The 25,440-nt window shown below is 42.5% G+C and overlaps 1 protein-coding gene across 1 annotated transcript; it reads left to right on the top strand.

Annotated features, from left to right (window-relative positions):
- The first annotated feature begins 20,547 nt into the window (after nucleotides 1–20,547).
- On the top strand, nucleotides 20,548–24,886 carry LOC124789942 (cuticle protein 18.7-like). Its single transcript, XM_047257472.1, has 2 exons — nucleotides 20,548–20,581; nucleotides 24,314–24,886. The coding sequence occupies exons 1-2, from the start codon at nucleotides 20,570–20,572 to the stop codon at nucleotides 24,740–24,742; spliced, it is 441 nt and encodes a 146-aa protein (XP_047113428.1). The 5' UTR covers nucleotides 20,548–20,569; the 3' UTR covers nucleotides 24,743–24,886.
- The last annotated feature ends 554 nt before the right edge of the window (nucleotides 24,887–25,440 follow it).

Raw genomic sequence — 25,440 nt, forward strand, 5'->3', positions numbered from 1 at the left:
ACACTCTTCAATATAGCGCTACTCATTAAAATCAACCTGTGATAATAACATCAAATTCCTCAGATGTATATTAATATTTATCTACCACACAGGCATCTGCAGCCTCACTCGTAGGAACATAAGAGAAATCTCATAGCCCCCACATTTCTTTGTTCCAGGTGTTCTATTGTTCCAACCCATTAGGCATAGGTAGCAAAATGTTTCAGACCTATCTGTGCAATTTCATGACACAAATTGTCTTTGTCATCAGTGATCCATTTTGTACTCAGAAATGACAATGCCTTTTCCACTTTATGATCAGCATGTCAGCAGTGGTGAGATGCTCCATCATTTTCTTTGTGACTGCCCCAGTTCAGCGTGGGATCAGCCACGTTACTATGGTTTTGGAGATGTCAGACCTTCCTGTTGCTACCCCATATGCCCGAGGACGGAATTAGTGCACCCCAGTTGTCTGCATCTAGTGGGAGCCATGAAATAGTGTGAACGTTTTCAAATGTCTGCGAATCGTATAACTGAGGCGGGACGTGGGTACCAGCCCAGTATTCACTTAGTGGGATGTGGAAAACCGCCTAAAAACCACATCCAGGCTGGCTGGCGCACTGGTACTCGTCGTTAATCCGCCTGGTGGATTCGACCAGGGGCTGGTGCACCTAACCGTGTCCAGGAACCAGCGCATTAGCCATCTAGGCTAACCTGGCGGGTTAGTGGTGAGATGCTTCACTACCTACATCTTGAAAAAATCATGTAAAGTTTTGATGACACCCTATATTTGTGTTGCAATGACTGCAGGAAAGAGAGATGCAGTTCATCAGTTCAATTTTAATATTACTGTAGAGAATTTAAATCAGAACTGAAAACTACAATAAAGTCATGAAAATTATACAGCTTACATATGTTTTCAAGTTACTCAGGAAACCTGGCTATATCAGGTTATTTGGAATCGTCGGTATCTTTCTGTGGCGTCGATAAGATCACAAAGATACTAGATCTTTCTTAACAAACTGAATCATTCCATTTACGACTCCAGTGAAAGCGAAGGAATTCCCTCTTATGCTACTGTAATTTTTACAAATAAAATACTCCTACAATTTTTGTGAACATTTCTCGGGGGGCGGGGGGGGGGGGGGGGACAGCGGTCTTTAAAAATTGGTTTCATCAGTCTTGGCCGCAAAAAGATTTATTTCATCTCATATCATGGTAGTAGGCTGTGGCAGGGAATGGAGCGGGTATTGTAACTTTTAGCAGTTGACATTCGTGGAGTTACAATAGCCGCTCCCCGCTCCCCGCTCCACTCACCACCAACGCCAGCATCATGTTGTGACGATCTGAGCATGGCCAATCACTGGTCGAAACTGGTTATCACCGAAATAAATGTTTTTGCAATCGAGATTGTTTTAATCCGTTTTGAAGTAAGATACATTTATAGTTCGTAAATCAATGAAGAATGCGTAGCAGATGCTTGGTTTTGCGGTAGATGTATGTATGTTTCTTCCAATACTACAAAATGTTGATACCTAGGAGATAGTTCCTTTTGAAAAATTACTTTTGATATTTTCAGTGTGAGTTACGATAAAACACGAGTATTTACTTGTGGACTACGGAAAATGCAGGAATTCACGAAAAGAGGTTCAACAAGTGACACTCGACTAAAAAATCATGAAGTGTGTATTTCAGAGCCCATTATTTATTTATTTGCTTGTTCATTGTAGTATTGTCAGAGACAGCAAAGGACCTGGTAAAGCAGCTGAACGGAATGGACAATGTCTTGAAAGGAGGATACAAGATGAACATCAACATAAGCAAAACGAGGATAATGGAATGTAGTCGAATAAAGTTGGGTGATGCTGAGGGAGTTAGATTAAGAAATGAGACACTTAAAGTAATAAATAAGTTTTGCTATTTGGGGAACAAAATAACTAATGATTGTCGAAGTAGAGAGGATATAAAATGTAGACTCGTAATGGCAAGGAATGCGTTTCTGATGAAGAGAAATTTGTTAACATCGAGTATAGATTGAAGTGTCACGAAGTCGTTTCTGAAAGTATTTGTGTAGCATGTAGCCATGTATGGAAGTGAAGCATGGATGATAAATAGTTTGTACAAGAAAAGAATAGAAGCTTTGGAAACGTGGAGCTAGAGAAGAATGCTGAAGATTAGATGGGTAGATCACATAACTAATGAGGAGGTATTGAATAGAATTAGGGAGAAAAAAAATTTGTGGCACAACTTGACTTGGAGAAGAGATTGGTTGGTAGGGCATGTTCTGAGGCATCAAGGAATCATCAATTTACTATTGGAAGGCAGCGTGGTGGGTAAAAATCGTAGAGGGAGATCAAGAGATAAAAACACTAGGCAGATTCAGAAGGAAGTAAGTTTCACTAGGCAATTGGAGATGAAGAAGCTTGCACAAGATAGAGAAGCGTGGAGAGCTGCATCAAACCAGCCTCTGGAATGAAGACCACAACAACATTGTAGTATGCTTCATTACTTGGTTATTTAAATGCCTGCTTAAAAGGCATTCCAGTGACAAGAGGGCAAGATGCCACTGACAATGCAGTTCTGAGGGAGTGTATCAGAGTCACAGTGTACTCTGTTAAACAGATTGTACGCAGGTCATCCCTGACGATGGATACAATGTGAAAATGAGTTAAAAAAAGGAGCATTCTCCTGATCTAAATTCTGAACTAATACCATTTATACTTTCAATGAAGGTATAAAATCATTACTTTTATTGAGATAAAAATAAAAAGTATTGCAAATATAAAATTATTGAACGCATCACAATTGTAAGTATTTATCCCTGGAAATCAGTTTTTGATGTTACAATTAATTAGATACATACCCCCATATTTTGGGAAAATATGCACCACAATTAAGAGGTATTCATTAAAAAAATCGAAAGCCAACGATGAGGAAACATAGCTGAACAATTAATCTTCAATTGTCATTACAAGTTAGCAAGTTACTGGTTACTACAAAAACGATATAAAGCCTGATTAAAGAGTCAAAAATGACATTTTGCAGAACAATTACAATCTACAATGTAAGAGAGATGAGTATTTTCACTCTAAGATATAGATTAACGATAACAAAAAGAACTGAAATAAGAATATAGTAAATTTGGCCAGTGATCAGTAGATAAAGAGATAAAGAAGTTTAAAGTTTTACAAGTTAAGGGAGCGATAGCTATACAAAACTATAAAACTGTTGTAACACTAATACATGTTGTGAGGTGATTGTGTCACGTTTCCTAAATTCACATCTCGAGTATTACATTTGATCCAGATGCGAACTAGACTTCACCTTGTCGTTATCAAAACGATGTCCTATTCGTAGCAAGCACTAACTACTCTTCTCTGCATGAACTGCCAATATATCTAACTCTACCTAAGCCATAGCATTAATATCCAAATTACTGGAGGAGGGATTTGCTGTACTGACGAAAGCTTACACAACTCTGATCAATGGAAATCAGAACTGCAAGAAGAAAAATGTAAGAGCAAAACGGTGCTGGAGACGTCAACATGTGACTTAACATCGATACCACTGCTACGTTGCAGCTCTGCTGTGGTAGATCTTGTGTAATTAGCTGGCTAACGTGCCTGTCACCACTAGCAGCATTATTTCCATTAAAACGGTAGTCAGGTTTCCGGAGGCCGTTCTGGCGTAGAGCCACGTAACGTCCCAAGTTACCTAACGGTATACATAATGATACGAAACGCTTCAAGTAGTGTGGTAATTTGCCTAGAATGAAGCCTGGAATGCACTTTTTGCAGAAAAATTCATCGTATTGTACATAAATCAGACAACAGTGGATTTACTACTATCATACAAGTAACAATTTTTTTAATGAGATAAAACGTGTGATATGTTATCACTATGCGGACTACATTCTTTGAGTTTGTGTACTGGTGGCCTTGAGGCATGCGTTATCGAACGAAGATTCATATTGTTGGGCTATGGAATGAAAAATCTTCCTGCAGCACAACGAAATATTTCACTCAGTATATACAATTTTGTTGCCAGTGGAAAATCATCATCATATTTCTACTAGTTGGCGGTTCTACATTTCTACTGATTAAAAACTAAGTCCTTCATAGTTTAGAACTGTCCCCTTTATCATCATGAACAACTAGAAAAATTCCGAGTGTTGTCTTTCCCAGGACTGGAACCGCGCGACCGCTACGGTCGCAGGTTCGAATCCTGCCTCGGGCATGGATGTGTGTGATGTCCTTAGGTTGGTTAGGTTTAAGTAGTTCTAAGTTCTAGGGGACTGATGACCTTAGAAGTTAAGTCCCATAGTGCTCAGAGCCATTTGAACCATTCTTTCCAGGTGTTATTCGCTATAATGTTCCTTTAACAACGTTTACAAGGAACTTGTTGCCACGCAGCGTGTGACTTATGCACTCACTTTACCTTTCTTCAACTGTTTTTCTAAACGCATATCTGAACAAGTTTTCTACCCACTTATTTAGTTATTTGTTTAAGCATACCGTTTCCATTTTACACCTAACATTATTATTTCTTTCACACTTCTTTGTTTTTTTCTGCCCCTTCCGGCACCAAATACCTTGCTAGTTAAATCTTTGCGTTATCTTGTCTGTTTTATCTTCTTTCTCCTTATTTTAGCAATTGTATGTTGTTTCTTGGGGCATTGTTCCCCCTTTGTGTCAAGAAGATTTTGTCCTCTCTGATTGCTAGTTCTAATCAATATTTTCCCAGAATTACAAATTTCTAGGTGTATCCTTTTAAAGCGTTTCAGTCCCCCATTGGTGCACACCGCTTACTGCAGAACTTTTTTCATTTGTTCATTCACTTGCTTCATCATCAGTGAGTCAAGATGTTGTCTTATGCGCTTGGATGGGAACTAAATCTTTCTAATCTTTGAATTCAGTGTGCATTATCGTGTCACCATACAGCAAGTGAAGTTTGAACTGTTACCACATTCCTTCTGCAGCACTATACCACCTCCGATAGTTTATGTCAATCTCTTGATTATATTATACGGCATCGTCATTCTAGAGCTCATTTAGTATATTCTTGTGTAATTTCAGTAGCTTTTAACGTGCATTTTTATTAGATATTAAGGAGTAAATTTCTACAAATGACAGAGGACGCTTTATTGAGCACTTTGAGATGAATAACTTGTAGTCAGAAAAAATGTTAGTATTTCACTGTGACAAAATCCCACACTACACAGCGGCAACGAAAGATGGTAGCAACTGTTAGAAGTGACTACCATTAGACTCAATGCAGGTGTTATAATTCAACACTATGACGGAACTATGCAATAACTTCCAATCGGCTCCATTGCTTGCTAACCTGTTTATGATAAGGGTATAGTAGCTACTCTACCAGTATTATCGACAGTAGGTCTTCCGTTTCATCATCCCAAACTCTATTGCATCCACATTCTCACAGCATGAGATAGTTTTGAGTTCTCTTGGATCTAGTGACACAGGTTGTGCCTTCGAGAGTAATTAATGACATTCATTTAGGAGTCCCATCACATTAACATCACTATCTGCGAGAAATATGGTTTCTCCTGGAGTATACAATGTTCAGACAACTTACGGTAATGCAGCTTGGTGACGTTGTCGACAACCGCCGATATTTTGACAGGTGACCTCCCTGTCATTTTCAAGTAGAGCTGCAGCACGTATGCGCTGTGCAATGGAATTTAAAACCTCTATTTGCAGAAAAGGTAACAAGCATATCCAAACACACACACACACACACACACACACACACTCACACACACACACACACACTATTAACACTAGCGCCACCACATCAAACATAGATGATAGATGTCAGAAGTTATCGATTGTAAAAATTACTAAACAACAGGTGTGATAACATTAATTCTGATCCTCTGTTTGTGGACCAAGGAGAGAGCAGTATTCCATGTAGAATATAAGCAAAAACCTCCGTCTCAATTTTCAAGGTTACTTGATAGTTTAATTTCAACGGCTTCCTTAATAACGATACTAAACAACAGGTGTGATAACATTAATTCTGATCCTCTGTTTGTGGACCAAGGAGAGAGCAGTATTCCATGTAGAATATAAGCAAAAACCTCCGTCTCAATTTTCAAGGTTACTTGATAGTTTAATTTCAACGGCTTCCTTAATAACGATACCGTAACAGCGGCAAGTGCATCCAAGAATCTCCGTGTTGTTATATTCCATAGAATGTCGAGTGCCAGTACAATGTTCTGCAATAGACGATATGCTCAGTTGTTGTAATCGTGTGTGCGCTTAGGGTAAGTACACTGGTCTTACACGGTCCTTGTAGGCCTCCGACCACGTCAACATATTACAACTTCAAGGCAAACAATAGACACCCGCCTTACGCACACTAACAACATCTTTAAAAGAACAGACCAGACGTGCGTTGTGCTATCGATCAACCGTCCACCGGGTGAGTGATGATAATACCGAGTTGGCACCAAGGTCTACGGTCATTCTGTTTTACGCAGATAGCGTTTCCAACAACACTAATACTATTTTGCAGATATGTTAGTGAAATTAGTTTTTCGATCTCTATCTACTGTGCATATCATCCGCGTCCCGGTAATGGGGACCTAATAATAGCACAAAATCGATAATAAATCCAACGACACGGGTTGCATGACATGATTGAGATGCAGCATTTCTTATTTCGAAAATGCTGAAGAACATGCAGTTTCTGCTATCACCGGTTGGACATCGCCTAAAAGTGGGATATGCAGTATGTCCTGAATCTTTGGGATTTTTATTGTACAATAGTAAAGGTACGCTGAGTTCTTGAAGAAACAAATGGAACGCTCGGAAGGAAGTATTTAGATTTATATTTACATCAACAATTTACTTTTCATGGGAATAGAATCTTTGGGATTTTAATTGTACAATAGTAAAGGTACGCTGAGTTCTTCAACTAACAAATGGAACGCTCGGAAAGGAGTATTTAGATTTAGATTTACATCAACAATTTACTTCTCATGGGAATAGGAAGGTACTCGTGACAACTGCTAAAATTGGCAGGCTCACTGCACATACTACAATGGAGCATAAAATATAATCACACAAATATCGCTGTTGTTCATTGTACAAGAAAATACACCACCGGGTCCCTACTAGTCAGTTCTCTTCAGTTTCTAATGCGTTCTCATGCAGCAATGGATTCACGTAACAATGTATTGAAAAGGCCCCACTACCTCGGCTTCCCAAACAACAATGAGAGTATACGTACCTCAGGTGCAGATGAACACTAATATGGTAACAGGACAGTGCATCCTTGTGTTGAAACTACATCTGATACTGAAGAATAGATAGCATAGTGTCCAACAACTACGGCTGCACATTGTTATTCAATAGCAGGTAACATGCACCTTACAGGCAGTGCCGCAGCAAGTAAGTTCCAAATGGTTGATCTTTTATAATTCCAGCTCATAGGTTCTTACGAGATCGTTGCTGCTGATCTCAGAAGACTGGGGCGTATTTATTTTCATTTATATAGACACGGCTGTCGCGTGAAAACACCACCAGCACTAAAAGACGTCTCATCTGTGAACAATACACTACTTGGGAAATTAAGTCGTGCGGTGGATACTCCATTGACGTTGATTCAAAATCATTTCAGCCGATTGCTTGCGAATGTTGTTTGTGATAGCAGAAGAACGACTGCAGTACCAGTGTTCTGTGTTCGTCCAAGTGTGCATTCCACGACAATACTGACGGATGGATATTGATGTATCTTCCCTACACGATTCAACATCTTCTCCTCAAATGCTACCTTGTCAACAATTATGCGTCGGGAACAACGGCTTATTTTCTGTGGACGAACGATATACTTCGCCAGAAGCTTCTATGCATGATAATTTAGAATGTCGGAAAATAAAACCATTTTCTGGTTTCCAGGTGCTTAATCCTGAAGCGGCATAAGTTTCATGTGTCTCGGTTATCCCCTGTAAGGAATAATCTCCAGAAGTTTATCCTCTCACTTTATGTTAATTCTGAATCACTTTTCCTCAAGTTTACTATCGTTCTCAGTCAATAACTTTTAGGTGAGGATTTTCGGGGAGGATAAAACTTGTGTTCCTAACATTCGAAGAAAAACACAATTACATGTCAACTACTTCTATTGACATGAAACTAATGGGAATAACAGGCTTACAAAATCTCACCCACCGCATACTATGAGAATTCGGTTATAAGAAGTGTATGATTATGTCACGAGCGTTGTCTGTGAAACGTAAGTATACCTTATACTTCTAGTTATTCAGCAGTTCCACTATTAGGTTGATGTTCACTAATTTCATTATTCCTTGACGTTACTTTATTTGCACTCCACTACCTCTGTACAGACCTACAAACTTATACTTACCTTCACCTGTGAGTTCTACCGGTCGGTAGGGCAATTCTTCCCTCGGCTGTGCTTTGGAATATGTGCAACTCCTCGCAGATCTAACGATCTTGGACGTGAACCGTTATTAGGCGTGTCACGACATGACGTGTGTCGGCTAGATCTCTGCAGCGGACTAACATGGCGTGAGTGCAGCTGTAACTTGGCCTAGAAGTCAAGGCTGCAGCCTAGGCCGCTGCCCACAATCGTTCCAACTCAGTGCTCCTAGAGTGTTATACGACCCGGAGAACACACGCGGTGTAAACATGGAAGAGAGCGTTTCCGTCATCTGCCAGCAGTGCGGTGCTGCGAAAGTGCCTGACCGCCGTAATACAAATAGCCCATTCAGTAGATAACCAGCACTCTAAAACCTGCAACTGTACAATTGTATTATCGTAGGCATCTGACCTCTAACATCTATGTGGGCTTCTTGTAGTTACAGTTGTCAGTAAACGCCCTTCCTAGATCAAGTGAATATGAAAAGATAAGTCATACAGTACCTGATGAAAAGTATCCGGACATCTCTTAGTGAACACTAATATGGGGTGTGTCCTCGCATTGTCTTTATGATGGCTTGAGCTCTGTGGAGTACGCTTTCAATGAGATGCCTGAGTGTTTATGGAGGAATGACAGCCCTGTTAGTAGCTGTGATCTGGAACGAGGCCGATGTTCTGACTCATCCCAAAGATGTCGACTAGGATAGCTGTAGAAGGGTTGAAATATCTACGGTGGATCTGTTAGTCATGTGACATCCAGTGACTAGTTCTCATTCAAAGTCAGTGAGGTCTCCTAAGCGTCAAATTCTTCTATTTCTGCTTCTCTATTGACGACGCAGTACTCTCCATCTCTATTTGTACTCGGAAGCCCACCTCTCATGGTATCCTGTGGACAATTCCCAATTACATCTTGATGTACGGATGCTTTTGGTCGGAAAGTCTATGTCACAGCCTATAGGATGTCAAAGTAAATAGAGAAATTTGTTTGGTTGTAAATAATCATTCTAGTTGTAGCTGTAAATTTTTGTTACGAAATTAAGATAAGAACAAAAGAAAAATTTAGATTGATTCATAAAAACATGTAATATACATGATGGTCCATTGATAGTGACCGCGCCAAATATCTCACGAAATGAGCATCAAACGATAAAACTACGAAGAACGAAACGCGTCTGTCCTGAAGGGGGAAACCAGATGGCGCTATGGTTGGCCCGCTAGATGGCACTGCCATAGGTCAAACGGATATCAAATGCATTTTTTAAAATAGGAACCCAAATTTTTATTACATATTCGTGTATTACGTAAAGAAATATGAATGCTTTACTTGGACCACTTTTTCGCTTTGTGATAGATGGCGCTGTAATAGTCAGAAACGTATAAGTACGTGTTATCACGTAACATTCCGCCAGTGCGGACGGTATTTGCTTCGTGATACATTACCCGTGTTAAAATGAAACGTTTACCAATTGCGGGAAAAGGTCGATATCGTGTTGATGAATGGCTATTGTGATCAAAATTCCCAACTGGCGTGTGCTATGTATGCTGCTGAGTACCCTGGACGAGATCATTCAAGTGTCCCGACCGTTCGCCGGATAGTTACGTTATTTAAGGAAACAGGGAGTGTTCAGCCACATGTGAAACGTCACCCACGACCTGCAACAGATGATGATGCCCAAGTAGGTGTTTTAGCTGCTGTCGTGGCTAATCCGCACATCAGTAGCAGACAAATTGGGCGAGAATCGGGAATTTCTAAAACGTCGGTGTTGAGAATGTTACATCAACATCGATTGCACTCGTACCATATTTCTATGCACCAGGAATTGCATGACGAAGATTTTGAACGTCGTGTACAGTTCTGCCACTGGGCAGATGTTTTGCACGCGTTCTATTCAGCGACGAAGCGTCATTCATCAACAGCGGTAACGAAAACTGGCATAATATGTACTATTGGGTAACGTAAATTCCACGATGGCTGCGACAAGTGGACCATCAGTGACCTTGGTGGGTTAATCTATGGTGCGGCATTATGGGAGGAAGGATAATTGTCCCCCATTATATCGATGACAATCTAAAAGGTGCAATGTATGCTGCATTCCTGCGTAATGTTCTACCGATGTTACTACAAGATATTTCACTGCATGACAGAATGGCGATTCACTTCCAACATGATGGATGTCCGGCACATAGTTCGCGTGCGGTTGAAGCGGTACTGAATAGGATATTTCATGACAGGTGGATTGGTCGTCCAAGCACCATACATACCATGGCCCGCACATTCACCGGATCTGACGTCCCCGGCGTTGTTTCTGTGGGGAAAGTTGAAGGATATTTACTATAGTTATCCACCGACAACGCCTGACAACAGGCGTCAGCACATTGTCAATACATGTGCGAACATTACGGAAGGCGAAAAAAAAATTTTTTTTTTTTAAATTGAGTTATTTAACCTGGCAAGAGTAGGGCCATCAGGCCCTCTCTTACATCTAACCAGGCATTCTACTTATTTTACATTCATACGTTTTAGTAGGCATGTTAAACTACATCTAGTACAAAAAGTGAAATAAACAATTAGAAAGGTACACCTGGAAAAATACATACATATAGAGTTTATATTCGTAGATTTTTAGATAGGAGTGCTGGCAGCAGGGAGTATGAGGGAGACTCATGGTGAAGGGAGGAGAAGAATAGACATGATGAAACATAATTAAGGAAATATAAAGGAAAAGAAGATTGCCCGGCAAATAGAGATAGATGAAGAGGAAGGCATCTCAGGAGCAAGATAGGAGACGCTAGCTTTGCTATTTGACAGATGAGAGGATTGGCCTGGTACATTAATTTTGTGGAGAACTTTATGAGGATGATAGTAGGAAACTACTCGCTGTTAAGAGGAATGTCGTTACACGTATTGCCAAATGCATTGAGTTTGACGGACATCATTTCGAGCATTTATTGCATTAATGTGGTATTTACAGGTAATCATGTTGTAACAGCATGCGTTCTCAGAAATGGTAAGTTTACAAAGGTACATGTATCACATTAGAACAACCGAAATAAAATGCTCAAACGTACCTACGTTGTGTATTTTAATTCAAAAAACCTACCTATTACCAACTGTTCGTCAAAAATTGTGAGCCATACGTTTGTGATTATTACAGCGCCATCTATCACAAAGCGAAAAAGTGGTCCAACTAAAACATTCGTATTTCTTTGCGTACTACACGAATATGTAATAAAAAATTGGGGTTCCTATTTAAAAAAAACACAGTTGATATCCGTTTGACGTATGGCAGCGCCATCTAGCGGCCCAACCATAGCGCCATCTGGTTTCCCCCTTCAAGCTAGACAAGTTTCGTTCTTCGTAGTTTCTTCGTTTAACGCTTACTTCGTGAGATATTTTGCCTGGTCACGATCATTGGATCACCCTGTATATTGATACTACTGTAGGTACACAAAATTTCCTGAGTGTTTCATCGATTATTCTACAATTTCACAATGAAAGTCGTTGTTAAAACGACAAACGTTATGAGCAGACGTTGAACACCATCTTTTTAAGCCAATTTGCATACTGTGGCGGAGACACTTACGTACAAGTGACTTTACAAGCGAATAGAAGAAGGCGAAGATAAATGATCTCACATATCAATGGCTTCGACGTTCCTCAGTCGACAGAGTAGAACTTGTACAATGTAATCGTAACACTGCCTCACATTCAGAGTACATACGCATTCATTCTCAATGAAGCGTCACTAAAACAATATATGGATAAATCTATGGAAAATAAGCGACACAGCTCTTAATGACTAGGCCGGCAGGAGTGGCCGAGCAGTTCTAGGTGCAACGTTCTGGTACCGCGCGATCGCTGCGGTCGCAGGTTCAAATCCTGCCTCGGGCATGGATGTGTGTAATGTCCTTAGGTTAGTTATGTTTAAGTAGTTCTAAGTTATAGGAGACTGATGACCTCAGAAGTTGAGTCCCATAGTGCTCAGAGCCATTTGAACCATTTTTTTTTCTTAATGATTAAGAGACATATCTCCTACGAAAACAGGTATATTCAAGACTGTAATTAGGCATCAATTTGGTGGGATATTTTCAAGAGAAGTATTTGTCATAGTCATTTCTCGTACATGGCAACATTTACTGGAACGTAAGACGATATTTAATATTATTTTCTGAAGTAGGAGTTTCCTTCCACACAGGGTCATGCCAGTCGTTACAGGTATCACCAAATAAACATTTCACGGATGACATAGATTGTTTGAATAAGAAAGTAAAACGATAAGTGGAAGAATTTGAAAAGATTTACTGCAAACTATCGTCACTCTGTCCCTTTGACATTGCCTCAAAAGTGATCAGTAAACTGTCAGTGATTCCAACTATCTTCATTGTCACGGACTAATCCAAGTTAGACACGTCTAAAGTCAAATGCGATGAACCTATGGCGATTTTAGCCAATTTCAAATCTCGTTTGTTACGTACGCAAATGCATAATAGTAGATTTTATGCATCTATAACGAATATAATATGGTACATCAAAAAGGTGATGCATTTTTGGCACCTGTAACTGTGCCTAACGGATAGTTATAGAACTTTGAGACGTTCATCACATAACAGCTATTAAATTGTTAAACTCTCATTCCAGTCGGGACTGATGTCCACTTGCAACACCACTATGACGTGTGAGCCCACGAATATACTCTTAAAGCTGTTGCACGGTGGGAGGTCACAGCTTTCGAACGTCGAAGATTTTAGCCGGGTCTGAAGCACATGAAGTGTCAAATCATGAAGACTGTTGGTTGCAGCTTGCTATAAAAGCTTAGGTGTTCCCATAATATCTCAGACATGTTCAAAGGGTGATAAGCCATGCGAATGGTCAGGCAGGTGCAGCCGTCGGAGACACATGCAGCAAGAGGGAAGTAATCGCTTTTGTGACTTTTACGGGTTCTTAACCAGGAGCGAATTTTATAATACCATCTGTGTGCTTTAGTAGTTTAGTTTCTTGAGTTTCTGCGTGTAAATTTAATAGCAAAAAGCCACCGTTGTCGCGTTTTCGTTTGCATCGGGAAGTAAGCCAATTTTGTGACATATTGCAAGTTCATAATCAGGGGCGAATTATCTAGTTTCACCTGAGTACTTCTGGAGTTAGGTTTTTGAATATCTGTGTATTATTACTCACAGTTCCTGCGTTTTCGTCACGGTTTACAGTAGATTTCCGTAGCGCGAGTCGATAGTCTATTTATCTGCATAGTTTAGTTTTCTTGCTCTTTAGCATGGGCAGGGACTGCGATTATTGTGTGCGGGTGCGAGCCGAGTTGGTGACACTTCGCTCACAGCTTCAGGTTGTGATGGCTTCGGTTACACAGCTTGAGGTTGCAGTGGATGGGCACCACTGTTGTGGGCTGGCCGTGGGGATCCAATGGTCGTCCAGCACGTCAGAGTCCTCCGATCGGTCCTCACTGGTGGCCAACCCAGTTATTGGTTGCATTGAGGTTGACCGTTCATCTGTGTTCGAGTGGGAGGTTGCCCCGGGGCTGTGTACGGCTGACACTGTCGCTAAGCCAGTTGATGTCGCCAGTCCTGTTTCAGAGGAAAATACTCAGCCTGCAAGATCCGGGCAGTCACTAAGGGTGGGGTTATTGGTAATTGGGAGCTCCAAAGTGAGGCCCCTTATGAGGCCCCTTAGGGACATGGCTGTCAAGAAGGGAATGAAAACCAAAGTGCACTCCGTGTGCATACCGGGTAGAGTCATTCCTGATATGTAAAGGGTCCTCCCGGATACCATGAAGAGCACAGGGTGCAGCCAACTGCAGGTGGTTGCTCACGTCGGTACCAATGATGTGTGTCACTTTGGATCAGAAGACACTCTCTCTGGTTTCGAGAGGCCAACAGAAGTGGTAAAGCCTGCCAGTCTTGCTTGCAAGATGAAAGCAGAGCTGACCATTTACAGCATAGTCGACACGACCGATTGCGATCTTCTCGTACAGAGCCGAGTGGAGGGTCTGAATCAGAGGCTCAGACGGTTCTGCGACCCCGTGGGCTGCAGATTCCTCGACTTGCGCCAAAGGGTGGTTGGGTTTCGGGTTCCACTGGTCAGTTGCCCACTACACGCAGGAGGCGTCTACACGGGTAGCAGGGGCTGTGTGGTGTGGACTGGGCGGTTTTTTAGGTTAGAGGATCTCGGGAAAACACAAGAAGGGCTTCAGTTACAATGGGTGCAGACCGAACACAGGTAGAATGTATATACAGGAATCACTGGTATAACGGTTGTAAATTGTCGTAGATGTGTTGGGAAAGTACCAGAGCTCCAAGCGCTAATAGAAAGCACTGATGATCAAATCGTTATAGGCACTGAAAGCTGGCTACAGCCGGATATAAGCTCAGCCGAAATTTTTTGAAAGAACCTAACGGTGTTCCGAAAGGATGGACTAAACACAGTTGGCGGTGGCGTACTTGTTGATGTTAGAAATAGTCTAACCTGTCGCTAAATTGAAGTAATTACTTCCTGTCAGTTAGTATGGGCAGAGGCCATTGTTGGAAATCGGAATAAAATAATAATTGGAACGTTTTACCGACCTCCCAATGCAGATGATACAGTTGCTGGAAGGTTCAAAGAAAACTTGAGTCTGATTTAAAATACGTACCCGGCTCATACGACTATAGTTGGTGGTGACTTTAATCTACCGTCGATATGTTGGCGGAAATACATGTTTAATTCCGGAGGTACGCATAAAATATCATTCGAAATTGTGCTAAACGAAAATAATTTCGTGCAGTTAGTTCATGAGACAACGTGAAGAGTAAACGTCTTGCCCTCTTAACAACAAATAATCCTGAGTTAATAACGAGCATCAAAACCGATACAGGGATTAGGGTTGTCATAGCGAGATTGAATATTGTAATCCCCAAATCCTCTAAAAATAAACCAAAAATTTACCCATTCAAAAAAGCATATAAAAATTGACTTGACGCCCTCCTGAGAGACTATCTCCACTCATTCCAAATTAATAATGTAAGTGTAGAGCAGATGTGGCTTGAATTAAAAGAAATAGATCGGCAGCAACTGAGAGATTGAACAAACGACGGAGTTGATCCTCCTTGGTACACAAAACGGTTTAGAACACTGTCACAGAAACAACGAAACAAACTTGCCAAATTTAAACAGACGCAAAATCCCCATATCGTCACCATTCCTTCGGCAGTCACTGCACTATAGCCAACCGTCTTTGCGATCTGTCGGTATGATGCAACCATGTCAAGCTCGCTAATTATTCGTACTTGCTTAGAATTCGAAATATGGCGATAGATTTCGCGTATTCATCCACTGGGTGTGCCATGTTGTGATCTCCACCAGAAAACTGGCAGTAACGTTAGACACAACCGTAGCCATCTTGTACTCACACCATTTTCATACGTAGGAATGGCCTTTTCCTTTGCTGGAAACACTAATGATAGACTCCTTTAGGGATGAAATATTAGTGAACATATCACACAGGCATGAAAATATTGAAGTAAGCGTTTGCGAGCGTGTAAGTAAGGTGTTCATGGTGTAGCACTTTCCATTTTCCTCAGCGTGTGTTCGTCGTCGGCTCTAAAACCTATTCCTCTGTACTGCCATTTTGCTGTTCCTTCTACCCGTAATGTACATGATAGTGCAGCAAGAAATATTCAGTTCTTTTGCTCCTAGCGCTTTCAACTTCCTGGTGCTATAATTATTCTTTATGATGACCCGTTTCATGCTTGATTCTGCCTGTCAAACAGCTCTTTGTAACTATGATAGGTGACTACATGTGAGGAATTGGCGCAAAATAAATCCTGAAAAAAGTTCTGTCAATTAAAATTTTTAGCTGTATATCACGCCCAACTTCCACCACTCACTATCTTTTTCGTTTTCGTTTCTACGTATGTGTTTCCATCCAGTAAATACGATAACTTGTTTTACATATTCCCGCCTCATGTGTCACTAAATTTTTGCACTCTACTGATCCTGCTAATGGTAAGGCCGAATGGTCTCAGTTGTGCGACTGAAAGCGACATTACTCTCAGAAGTTCACAGATCGTAGTAATTCAGGGAAAACATCTACTGAAACCGAAAATATATGTGGGGCTCCCCAAGGAGTTTTTACAAGCCCTCTGTGTTCCTAATCGTGTGATTGGTTTTGCAGACAATCCGAGCAGCCTTCTTATATTTTTTTGCGTGTGATGCTTTCGTTTACCATCTAGTAAAGCCATCAGAAGATCAAAAAGAACTGCAAATTGATTTAGAGTAAAATGTAAGATAATGCAGTTGAGCAGGAAGAACAGTCCTGTAATGTTTGAATACAGTGTTAGTGGTATGCTGCTTGACACAGCCATGTTGATTAAACAGCTGGGCGCAACGTTGAAGTGGAACGAGCACGTAAGCTTTGTAGCAGCAAAGATGAATAATCGAATTCGGTTCATTGGAAGAGTTCTAGGTGTTACTTGTCTTCAAAGGAGACAACATATATAATACTTGTACGATTCATTCTTCCGCTCGAGTGTTTGGGATCTCCACCAGGTCGGATTATAGGAAGACAGCTAACAATTCAGAAGCATGCTGCTAGATTTATTACAGGCAGGTTCAATCAACTCAAACTGGAATCCACAGAGGGAAGACGACGATCTTTTCGTGTAACACTATTGAGGAGGCTTAGAGAACAGGCGATTCGCAGAACATAAGAGAAATTAGGTTTTGTACGGACACATAAAGACAGTCCTTTTCACACTAGTCTATTTGTGAGTGGAACAGGAAGGGAAATAACTACTAACGGTAGGTGGTACCCTCCACCTTTTACCATACCGTGACTTACTGAAAGCGTAGATTTAGATGTTGATAAAGAGTAGACATCCGCATTGTTGCGAAAAGTGGAAATTGACCCTAAACAATAAAAAGTGTGAGGAACTCGACTTCACAACTAAAAAGTTGGTTTATTTTCGGTTACACTTTGCACAAATTTAATGATTGTCGATTGAAGTACACGTATAGGATTGACAGTTACGAAGAACTTAAATTTGAACCATCACACAGAAAACGTTGTGGTGAAATCGAACCAAAGACTGGGTGTGTTTACTTCACAGAAAACTCAGACGATGCAACTAGTTTGTTAAAGACAATACGCTTTTCCGCCATTCTTCTGGTTTTTTGCTGTGCAGTATGGAATCCGCATCCGACAGAAATAACGGAAGACGTCGAAAAAGTTGAAGGATTGGCAGCACATTTTGTAACATCGTGGAATATGGGAGAAAATGTCACGCATATGATACGCGAGTTAGGGTGACAATCATTAAAACAAATTTAGTTGAAACGAAACCTTTTTCCGAAATTTCATTCCGCAGGTTTCATCTTGTCCAAACGCGGAAATATATTATTGACTTCCAGCTATACAGGGAGAAATTAACATCGTAATAAGATAAGTGATTGGCTATCAGAGCTCTTTGGCAGTGGATACACCGGTTCCCTCCAGATCACAGAAGTTAAGCGCTGTCGGGCGTGGCCGGCATTTGTATTGGTGACCATCCGGGTCGCCAGGCACTGTTGCCATTTTTCGGGGTGCACTCAGCCTCAAGATGCCAATTGAGGAGCTACTCGACCGAATAGTAGCGGCTCCGGCCAAAGAAAACCATCGTAACGACCGGGAGAGCAGTGTGCTGTCCACACACCCCTCCTATCCGTATCCTCATTGAGGATGACACGGCGGTCGGATGATCCCAGTGGGCCACTTGTGGCCTGTTGACGGAGTGCTATAGAGCTCTCACGAAAATATGTAGGTATTGTGTTTTCCCCTGTGCTATTGGAATGAGGAACGGTCGAGACATACTTCGAAATTACACAGTTGTTTTTACTGTTGGTTCACAGTCTCAAAAAATTCTCTGAAAAATTTTGTTTTTGCCATTGACAGCTACGATCGCAGGTTCGAATCCTGCCTCGGGCATGGATGTGTGTGACGTCCTTAGGTTAGTTAGGTTTAAGTAGTTCTAAGTTTTAGGGGACTGATGACCTCAGTAGTTTTGTCCCATAGTGCTCAGAGCCATTTGAACCATTTGAACCGTTGACTGTATGTTGATTAAAAATCCACTGCTGAAATTTCAACCTTTTCTTCATTTTCAAATGTATGTTGTTTGCAACTGTTACCAGCTTGACAACGACCAAACGGTCAAAATTGCAGTAGCCGATCTTCGAAATTCATTCGCTGACTGCGAATTTTTTCAAACAGATATATTTGGTTCTATGAAGCTTCTGCCAAGCACCTGAGTGCGAATTGTAGAGTTTATAATACGCTGAATGCGAATACTTTGAAAAAAGAAATAGTCTGAAAGTGTTTCTATGAACCGTCTGCGATGCACTGCAGTATAAATCGTAGAGCACTCATGTAGCTGTAGATGAAGGTATAGAGTGGCGGACACTATAAGACTTATATTACGGTATATTGATAATTTATACTTATGGACCGTCTGACAGCAACTGAATAAAACACAATTTTCGTGCCATACGCGTTTCGCCTTTATTTTCTGTAAGGCATCATCAGTGGCAGGTTGCGTGGACAGTTTCTTACATATTATGCTCTTGTTGCATTTTTGGTGTTGTTCTTCTTCTTATGAACGCCAATTTGCGTTTTTTCCACATTCCACAGCACTATGCACTGAACGCTTGTTTTAATGTGGAAAAAACGCAAATTGGCGTTCATAAGAAGAAGAACAACACCAAAAATGCAACAAGAGCGTAATATGTAAGAAACTGTCCTCGCAACCTGTGTAGTGGGACGGAATTAAGCGTCACCCATCCACCAAAGTCAGCCCAGTTTGCAGGTGACTATAAGTTTAATTTAGTTTGCTTATGTGTTTTCTTATTATTTATAATAGATGTGAATTATCTAAAAGTTTTGTATTTTTTTTATGTGTTTCATGTACGGAGAGATCGGCGCAACGAACGGGGACAGCATCTTCGTTGCCGCGACCAGAGAGGAAATTGCTGGCCGCTATACGTCGCTGGTCGACAGCCAAGGAGCAACAGAAGATCCTGGAACCGAGTTGTTGCGTCGTGTTTCTAAAAATTAAAAATGAATTTTTATACTCTTTTTGTACAACAATGACGTCATAATGAGCTTAGTCTTATTGAAATGTTAGTCACTGTCTGTCAACGCTCAAGTTCACATCTGTATGTGTAGGAAGCTAATAAAATAGTGTATGCTACTAAAGTTGAAACACGTGTCGTGAAGATTTATTTATGAAGAGTTATGTGAACGGATTAATAATATATTTGACAAGATTATTGATTCAGACAGCGTTGACCGAAACTTTGAATCTAAAAAGTTTATTTAATGTGTGATTCTGATATCGATTAGATCAAGATAACGTGTGTCGATATAATTTTCTGAGGAGAAACAAACGAACTTTAAATTCGAAAAAGTTACGAAAACCAATTGGCCCAAGTGATGTAATTCTCTGCACACGACTCAACTGATGTTTTACAGTTTCGTTCAAGAACCATTCTATGACAATTTAAAAAGAATATGAATCATTTTTGAAGTGGGTTGTAACTGACGTAGGTGACGAAGTCTGCACATGGTCATATATCAAACGAAAACCTAATAATACGTAACGTTACACCGCACCTGCCACTGATGATGCCTTACAGAAAATAAAGGCGAAACGCATATGGCACGAAAATTGTGTTTTATTCAGTTGCTGTCAGACGGTCCATAAGTATAAATTATCAATATACCGTAATATTACACGCAACTGAGGAAGACAGGACTACAAAAGTTGAAGATGACTATAAGACTTCTTTCTTCGGTTAATTTTTGCGCTTACTCTTTCACATTTCTTCAGGCTCAACAGGCATTTGCCGAACTGTCCCACATTTCGCTAACTGGCTTAGGTACCGATATTGTATCCCAAAGGGGTATCGTTGCACCGGAGTACTGGGTAACTGTGCAACGTTACCGCCAAAGTGAGACCAGACCCGCCCGCAGACTTTGTGCTTCGCCAAGATGGCGGCGCTCCGCCACCTGTTCCCCCGTACGCACGCCTCTCTCTGCGTGCCGCGTCCACGCCCTGGGAGGAGTCGGGAAGGCCGGCCGCGCACTTTCACGCTGACCTCTGGATGTATATATAGAGGCCATCCGCACGACGCCTCACAGTACTGCAGCAGCAGCGATCAACCACCAACAGTCATGAAGATACTGGTGAGTGGCTGTACCTCACTGTCTTTTTCCTTGAATCCTGAGTTCTCTCTCGAAATATCGCAGGAGCGTCAGTAGCATCAGTAAAAGGATCAGGTCCTTAGCGAAACGGCAGAATTTCTTGAGTTTACGTCTCACTCATGTAGCACTTCGGCACTGGTCGGCACTTGTAGTTAAGCGGAGATCAACATATATCAGATTAGCGGCTACATGGGCATAAATCGTATTATCTGCACCTTCCGACTGCCTTACTATTTCTAGTTAGCTACTAGCTGTGTCTTGATATGATAGACCTAACATCAACCTTGATTTTCCTGAGATACAACAACAAGTGCTGTCATTCTAAACACCAGATATTTCAATGCAACTTCCTGCAGATTAAAACTGTGTGCCGGACCGAGACTCGAACTCGGGACCTTTGCCTTTCGCGGGCAAGTGCTCTACCAACTGAGCTACCCAAGCACGACTTACGTCCCATCCTCACAGCTTCACTTCTGCCAGTACCTCGTCTCCCACCTTATGTAAAGTTTGGAAGGTAGGAGACGAGGAACTGGCAGAAGTAAAGCTGTGACAAAGGCGCGTTGGTCGTACTTGGGTAGCTCAGTTGGTAGAGCACTTATGCGCGAAAGGCAAAAGTTCCGAGTTCGAGTCTCCGTCCAGCACACAGTTTTAATCTGCCAGGAAGTTCCATATCAGCGTACACTCCGCTGCAGAGTGAAAATCTCATGCTGGAGATATTTCATTGCTTAAATTCGTTTATCTTGGAAAGGTTCTCATCCTGTTTCTTGCGACTAATCAAAGGACTTTCTCGCACACTCTTCTGCCATAGTTTCAGAAAATCACGCAAGATTGAATTCATATTCCCTGAACTTCGACTTAGCTATTGCTTTCGTTATGCATCAGTGCCCTGATAATTACGAGACTCGATTCCTACACAGGAAGGGCTTTAAAACATTCATCCCTTTTTATCCTTTTTAGCTTCATCTAGTTTCTCCATTGATCACCAAAAATTATCTGAGATAAAGTACAGCTGATTTCGTACTTTTCATAGTTTCTGCCGAGCTTTCATTTGACCCTAACATGGTGGCTAAGTATTAAAGTGCCAACTACACATACGAATGTCTCGGCTTCTGTCCCCAGTCAATCCTAAGGCTCAGAGCACTATGGGACTTAACGTCTGAGGTCATCAGTCCCCTAGAACTTAGAAGTACTTAAACATAACTAACCTAAGGAAATCACACACATCCATGATCGAGGCAGGATTCGAACCTGCGACCGTAGCGGTTGCGCGGTTCCAGACTGTAGCGCCTAGAACCGCTCGGCCACCCAGGCCGGCAGTCAATCCTATGATTTTATCTCTAAATTATTATTTCTTTCAACCTTGACAATGTTTGTTGGTGTGAAAAATGCTGAGTTGCACCGTGAATCGGCATCCACGTTAAACAGTAGATCCCCCTATAACGCGTTGGGCAGTTTAAGGAACAGAGTAAATCAGCACGATACCACCTCAACAGGACCAGCCAGACCTCCTGAATTCAAACACGTAGATCGGTACCCAAACGTAGTGTGTCTATAGAGTATCGCCCGCATCTCGTGGTCGTGCGGTAGCGTTCTCGCTTCCCACGCCCGGGTTCCCGGGTTCGATTCCCGGCGGGGTCAGGGATTTTCTCTGCCTCGTGATGGCTGGGTGTTGTGTGATGTCCTTAGGTTAGTTAGGTTTAAGTAGTTCTAAGTTCTAGGGGACTGATGACCATAGATGTTAAGTCCCATAGTGCTCAGAGCCATTTTTTTTTATAGAGTATCAATGAAAACACCGATTTACTTCGTGCTATGTGCTGTCGTCCAGTAGATCCGTAAACGGTAATCAAAAGTAACACCCGAACTACGGAGCACAGGAAAACCGTACCTGTGAAGAATTCTGTTGATGATATCGCATAGGTGAGTTTGTAGGGCCAAAGTCGACGTACCAAAGGCCCCGCGTTCAAATCCCACTGATAGAAATTTTTGCTAACTGTTAACGTTGGAGTTGGGTTCTTTGGGGAAGGAGACCAGACTGCGAGGTCATCGGTCTCATCGGATTAGGGAAGGATGGGGAAGGAAGTCGGCCGTGGCCTATCAAAGGAACCATCCCGGCATTTGCTTGGAGCGATTTAAGGAAAACACGGAAAACCTAAATCAGGATGGCCGGACGCGGGAAACTGTTAACGTGTGAAACGGTTATACGGGAGAACGTTTTCCTGACATGTAAAAGGGTTTTTCCGAGTTTGCAGCAATGTTCCTTTGGCAGTCTGCCTTCGTATCGTTAGTGGAAAGTAGCAAACCTATAGAGTAAATCTGTATAGACACGTGTGGTATTCTGTCGCACATCTCCCACAGAACACCACACCTATCTATACAAACGTAGTCTATAGGTTTGCTACTTTCAACTAACGAAACGAAAGCAGATTCCTGAAAGAACATTGCTGCAAATTCCAAAAAATCTTTTTACATGTCAGGAAAATGTTCTTCCATGTAACAGTTCCAAAATTGAGCAGTTTAAAAAAGATGTTAGCAGTGGTGTTTGAGCGCGATATTTTTCGTGCGACGATCTTGCGCCCTACTAACTTCTTCTTTCTTTCTTTTTTATCTCAATTTGTCCGTTAATGGATGTTGCATTTTGTTCGGGACGGACATCCCACGACACCCGTTCAAGGCGATCAAAGAACCGTACACTCTTTTTTTATTATTATTAGAGAGGGCAGCTACGCTCTGCCCCAACATGCTGAGCCACCGTGCTGGCATCAGCTCAGCAGAGCCAGATCTTCAACACAACCGTACACAGATTAGCGTTTCCGGTGCTGCGTAGTTCTGGCGTTCCTTTTAACTGCCGTTTACGCATGTTCTACTGGACGACAGTGCATAGCCCGAACTAAATCGGTGTTTTCATTGATACTCTGTCGACACACATTTGGTATGTATCTGAGTGTTTGATACTAGAGGTTTGAGTGTTTGTAAATCACTATGATGTCGAAAACCACCTTTCTATTGATGACTTCATCCTTCCAGCAGCTGTTGTGTCACCTCCCAGTTCAGCAGTTATTATTTCTTCATGTAGGGTTTACTGAAGCTCTCTGTGTTTGGGAATCAGCATGAAGATAGACTGACAGACTTGCTAGGGATTTACCGCGTCGTATTTGTTGAATATTATAGAGATTACTATTCGCGGAATGATCAGTGTCTGAAAGTATCATGTGACAATAAACACTCCTTGGTTACCAGAATGAGACTTTCACTCTGCAGTGGAGTGTGCGCTGATATGAAACTTCCTGTCAGATTAAAACTGTGTGCCGGACCGAGACCCGAATTCGGGACCCTTGCCTTTCGCGGGCAAGTGCTCTACCATCTGAGCTACCCAAGCACGACTCACGCCCCGTCCTCACAGCTGTACGTCCGCCAGTTTGAAAGGTAGGAGACGAGATACTGGCAGAAGTAGAGCTGTGAGGACGGGGCGTGAGTCGTGCTTGGGTAGCTCAGATGGTAGAGCACTTGCCCGTGAAAGGCAAAGGTCCCGAGTTCGAGTCTCGGTCCGGCACACAGTTTTAATCTGACAGGAAGTTTCATTCCTTGATTAGTTATCTTCCAATGCTTACATATTACAAAATGCATTATAAACCAGAAATAGGGAGCGTGGGTACTAGGGAATCCGATAAGTAGTGTAGAGTATTTGGCGTGACGTTGCGTCGGTTATTTCTGTAGATCGTCCTGAGTGCTGTGTTGGCCGTGGCCCTCGCCAAGCCCGGCTTCCTGGGGGCGGGCGTCGTCGGCCCCGCCTACGCCGCAGGCCTCGCTGCCGCCGTGCAGCCCGCCCCTGTCCTGGTGGGCGGCATCCACCCCGGCCTCGCCGCCTACGGCCCGGCCAACATCGTCATCGGGCCGGGTGGCTACCCGCTGGACACCCCTGCCGTGGCCGCCGCCAGGGCCGCCCACCTGACGGCCGTCGCCCAGACGAGGGCCCGCGACGCCGTCGTGAACGGCGCCGCCCTCGCCGCCGCCGCCGCCTACGGCGCCTACGGAGCCTACGGCTACGCCGCTCCCGCCGTCGTCGCCCCCTCGGTGGCCGCCCTCGCCCCTGGAGCTCTGGGTCTCCCTGGACTGCTGGCTGCCAAGGCTGCTTACCACGGCTAACTCCAACGCGGACCGAAGTTGTTCTTATGGGTCGACATCATGCTCCACGCGTCGTACACGTTTCATCACCACCTCATTCGAGAGGCTTATGTATTACTGATTGTGGTACAAATATTTGATAAATAAAGACCTTCTGAGAAATCATGACACGTGTACCAACAAATTACCATTTCATACTATCCATCCAGCTGTATTGTACCCCTTGTTTCCCATCCTTGTTAATTCCACGTCAACGTAATGAGCACCTTTCTCTTTTGACTTACTTGGCAATCTGGAATGACGTAACATGTACTTCACTCGAAAGCTCCAAGTGAAAAGCTCTTGTCGTTATGTACAGTATAACAGTAATGGTAAAGCTGCCAGCACGGTTAGCCGAGCGGTCTAACGTACGGCTTTCTGGAGCGCCTGGTCCCTGGTACGAATCCAACCGGCAGACTTGGGTCGAGGACCGGCGAGCCAGCCAGTTTGTGGATGGTTTTTCGGCTGTTTTCCATCTGCCTAGGCGAATGCGGGCTGGTTCCCCTTATTCCACCGTAGCTACATTATGACGGCGATTGCTGCGAAAACAAGTTCTCCACGTACGCGTACACAACTATTACTGTACCACGCAAACACATGGGTTACAGTCGTCTTATGTGAGACGTTCCTGGGAGGGGGGGGGGGGGGGGAGGGGGTCCACCGGGGACCGAGCCGCACAA

The sequence above is a fragment of the Schistocerca piceifrons genome, chromosome 3 (assembly GCF_021461385.2).
Source record: "Schistocerca piceifrons isolate TAMUIC-IGC-003096 chromosome 3, iqSchPice1.1, whole genome shotgun sequence".
NCBI lineage: Eukaryota > Metazoa > Arthropoda > Insecta > Orthoptera > Acrididae > Schistocerca > Schistocerca piceifrons.